The sequence below is a fragment of the Chiloscyllium plagiosum genome, chromosome 12, assembly GCF_004010195.1.
Source record: "Chiloscyllium plagiosum isolate BGI_BamShark_2017 chromosome 12, ASM401019v2, whole genome shotgun sequence".
Classification (NCBI taxonomy): Eukaryota; Metazoa; Chordata; class Chondrichthyes; order Orectolobiformes; family Hemiscylliidae; genus Chiloscyllium; species Chiloscyllium plagiosum.
This window is the reverse complement of record NC_057721.1, coordinates 2,047,910-2,051,945: the sequence shown is the minus strand read 5'-3', so window position 1 is coordinate 2,051,945 and position 4,036 is coordinate 2,047,910. Positions and strand designations below refer to the sequence as shown.

The following is a 4,036-nucleotide window of genomic DNA, read 5'->3' as shown; positions in this document are numbered from 1 at the left end:
CTTTTCCAGCAATAAAGTTTCAACTTTGATCTCCAGCATCTGCAGATCTCACTTTCTCCTCGAAGATTTCAACCTACTGCGAATCCTCTTACAAGGATGCCTTCCTTGAAGAAGCTCTCTGCCTCTCTCTACAAAGATTTCAGTGAGTCCCTCTCTCACTGCACACCCCAGGTCATCTCCTCTGCCTACGCCCCTCCTCCAAGTCCCTCCTCCCTACCTTTTATCTTCTCCTGCTGAACACTCTCTGCTCATTCCTGAAGAAGGGCCTGTGCCCGAAACGTCGAATCTCCTGTTCCCTGGATGCTGCCTGACCTGCTGTGCTGTTCCAGCAATAAAGTTTCAACTTTGATCTCCAGCATCTGCAGACCTCACTTTCTCCTGTTGTTGTAAAGACCCATCTGGTTTCACTAATGCCCTTTAGTGAAGGGAATCTGCCCTCTTTTTCCAGTCTGACCTGTACATGTCGCCCGAAAATCACAGCGAGAGAATTGATTCTTAACTACCCTCTGAAATGGGCAAGACAGTTTGTTCTGCAAATGGAAACAAAGCTGCAGCATTTGATACTAAGTAAATTGAGGAAGAAATTCACTGCATCGATACCTTAATTGGATAAGCACTTGCAATTGGAAACTGCTTATTTAAGATCCCTCATAGCTATTTTTTTGTGAAAACAGCTTTTAAACTTGGCAACAATTAAGGAAGAGAACATCAAAAATGCCCCCTGTGGGCCCCGGTTTAATTTATCAGAAGGATGTGAGACATGAGCCTTGGGCATGGAGAACAGAAGGATTCAATTTAAAAGTCGTCCTACTCTTTGACCCAGACTATAAGGCTGGACAGAGTCACAAGCAATAAAGAACTCTCTGCCTGGGCTTGAAGGATAAAAGGATTTATTTAATCAAAAGCTTGACATTAAGCTGGAATGATCTTTGGTCTGCGAATCTGAAAGCAGCCTACATGAAACTGTGTGGCAAAAGAGCAGGGTGTATGTGTGTCACATCTGAGTGGCCCTACCCACTCAGAACTCCTCCAGTGAAATGAAAGAGCCAGAGGCAGACTGGTTTTCAGTCAGTGGGGCACTCAGAACATGGCTCCATTTTGTGAGGGATATAAATGGTCACAGTGAATTATTCTGCATTCCTGTTGTGAATCATTTCCCCCGTTCGTTTACAGATGTGGGGGTTGAGCTTTGTTTCTGGAAGTGGATATTAACACAGATGGACAAACTGGTGAGAGTGTGACTGAGTATAATGTATGTGTGCTGAATTACTCACAGACCAGCGCTGCCTTTGGTGCATAGGTGCAGTGAAGGGAATCTCCCAACTGGCCACTGATACCGATCAGATATAGAAACTTGAGCCCGTCATCCAACTCTCCCTGTGGAGGAGAGACACTGGCTCTCACTTGAGCTGTGCAAACAGGGAGGGGCATGATCCCCTGTGGCCCAACCTCAATTTCAGCTCCATCAGGGGAAAGTGAGGTCTGCAGATGCTGGAGATCAAAGTTGAAACTTTATTGCTGGAACAGCACAGCAGGTCAGGCAGCATCCAGGGAACAGGAGATTCGACGTTTCGGGCACAGGCCCTTCTTCAGGAATCCTGAAAAAGGGCCTGTGCCCGAAACGTCGAATCTCCTGTTCCCTGGATGCTGCCTGACCTGCTGTGCTGTTCCAGCAATAAAGTTTCAACTTCAGCTCCATTAGGACAACTGGCCATTTGCCACATTGCAATTTCTGGGAACTTGCTGCCTGTAAATTTCCTATTCCCAGGTAGTGACGAACCCTTCAGACTTAGGCCATCGGCTACAAAGGCTTTGGAGATTCCTGAGATAGTCAAGGTACCAATGTACATCTTTCTGCTGAGATTGGTCAATCAAAGGAAAGCTTGTTGGAATATTTTTGATAAGATGTTCATCCCATCATGAAAGAGGCAGGGTGAAATTTTATCCCTGCCTAAACTCCTTGCAGCCTGATACTGAGAACTCCCCCTTGGCTCCTGAAGTTGCTGAAGGCGTTTGGGAAACCCATAGTGAAATACTATCCCACAGTTGGTTATTTCAAATTGGCGGTCTGGGAGCTTGACTCAGTGCATGCTCCTTAGTACGGGCATATGAACAAGGAACAAGAGGAGGCCCCATAGCACATTGAGCCTGTTCCACCAGCCAATCAGACCTCGGCTGAACTGATTTTAACCTCAACTCTACATTCTCCCATACCCCCTGATAATGAGGGAGGCAACAACCTAGTGGTATCGTCGCCGGACAGAGACCCAAGCAATGTTTGAGGGACCCGGTTCAAATCCCGCCATGGCAGATGGTAGAATTTACATTCAAAGAAAGTCTGGAATTAACGATGACCATGAATCCATTGTTGATTGTTGGAAAACCCCATCTGATTCACTAATATCAGTTAGGGAAGGAAACGGCCATCCTTACCTGGTCTGGCCTACGTGTCACACCAGAACCATAGCAATGTGGTTGACTCTTAATTGTTGTCTGGGGATGGGCAGAGACGCCGTCATCCCATAAGTGAATTAAAAATTAAAAACAATGTTTCATCCCCTTGGTAAACAAGAATTTAATTAGTTCTGCCTTAAAAACATTGGCATCTGTTTGAGGAAGGGGAATTTTAAAGAGTAAACCTTATGAGAGAATGTTATTTCCTCGTCTCTTCTGAGAGGGATCTTCCCTTATCTTTAAACTATGGCCCCCCCAGTTTAAGATTCTCACACACGATGAAATATCCTTTCAACATCCACCAAGTCAAGTCCCCTCAGGATCTTTTATATTTCAATTTAGTCACCTTTGACTCTTCTAAACTCCAGAGGATACAGGCCTAGTCTGTCTGGCCGTACCTCAAAGACAATCTGCTTATTCCAGGTCCAGTAAACCTTCTCTGAACTGCTTCCAATGCATTAGCATTGTGACCAGCACACATTATAGTATAACTCCAGACTGCCCATTTGGCATTGCCTGAGTGATTACTGCAGTAATATAAATTTCAAACGTGTTGTCATTTTTCAGTTTCCAAGTGAGGCTTTTTTCAGAGGGGAGCATGCATTGTGAAGTCCAGTGGCCGCACAGTTCGTTCTGCCACTCGGAATCCAACATATCTTAGCTGACTTTATTCAAAACCATGCCGAGAAATGCTAATCTAGTTTCTGACTTCACTTAAGTTAATAAAGGGGCTGCAGTTGATCCTTGAACAGATTGCATTTGAGTGCACCTTTTTGGAGAAGTCAGTCACTTGGGTGAAAAGTTGCACCTTTTCTATCTGTCCTGCAGTCACACTCACCGCTGAGTCAGAGTAACAGCTGCAGCAGTATTCTACCTCACAACCTGACAACGGCTGCCAAGGATTTGGATATAAGGAGGCTACAAGGGCACAGAGGTAGGTACTATCTATTAGCTTTACATTTAATGTAACATGGAACATATCTCAATGATCGTAGCTTAATGTGAGAATTACTAGTTTCTGTGCAGTTGTGATATTATTATGCGTCTAACTGCATTGTCTAACAGGACTAGAACCAGAGTGGTGTGCACGATTACTGGTCATTATGCTGCATATGCTATTACTGGTCAGTGTACAGTGTGTGATATTATTGGTCACTGTGCGGCTTGTGATATTGCTGGTTATTGTGTGGCGTTTGATTAGATTAGATTAGATTCCCTACACTGTGGAAGCAGGCCCTTCGGCCAAACCTGTTCACACTGTCCCTCCGAAGAGTAACCCGCCCAGACCCATTTCCCTCCGTCTAATGCACCTAACACTAGAGTCAATTTAGCATGGCCAATTCACCTGACCTGGTTATCTTTGTGGGAGGAAACAAGAGGACCCGTAGGAAGCCCATGCAGACACAGGGAGAATATGCAAACTCCACACAGTCGCCTGAGGCTGGAATTGAACCGGGAACCCTGATGCTGTGAGGCAGCAGTGCTAACCACTGTGCCACCGTGATATTACTGGTCATTGTGCGGCAAGTGATATTGGTCACTGTACAGAGTGTGATATTGGTCACTGTGATGTGTGTGATAT

At 45.3% G+C, this 4,036-nt stretch overlaps 1 protein-coding gene across 1 annotated transcript in view; it reads left to right on the top strand.

The window, feature by feature from the left end:
• Nucleotides 1-4,036, top strand: part of LOC122555472 (pleckstrin homology-like domain family B member 2) — a 213,905-nt gene that overhangs the window by 116,130 nt on the left and 93,739 nt on the right. The window contains exon 16 of the mRNA XM_043701499.1: nucleotides 3,283-3,388. Coding sequence (XP_043557434.1) covers nucleotides 3,283-3,388 — 106 coding nt within the window. The remainder of the gene's footprint in view (nucleotides 1-3,282; nucleotides 3,389-4,036) is intronic.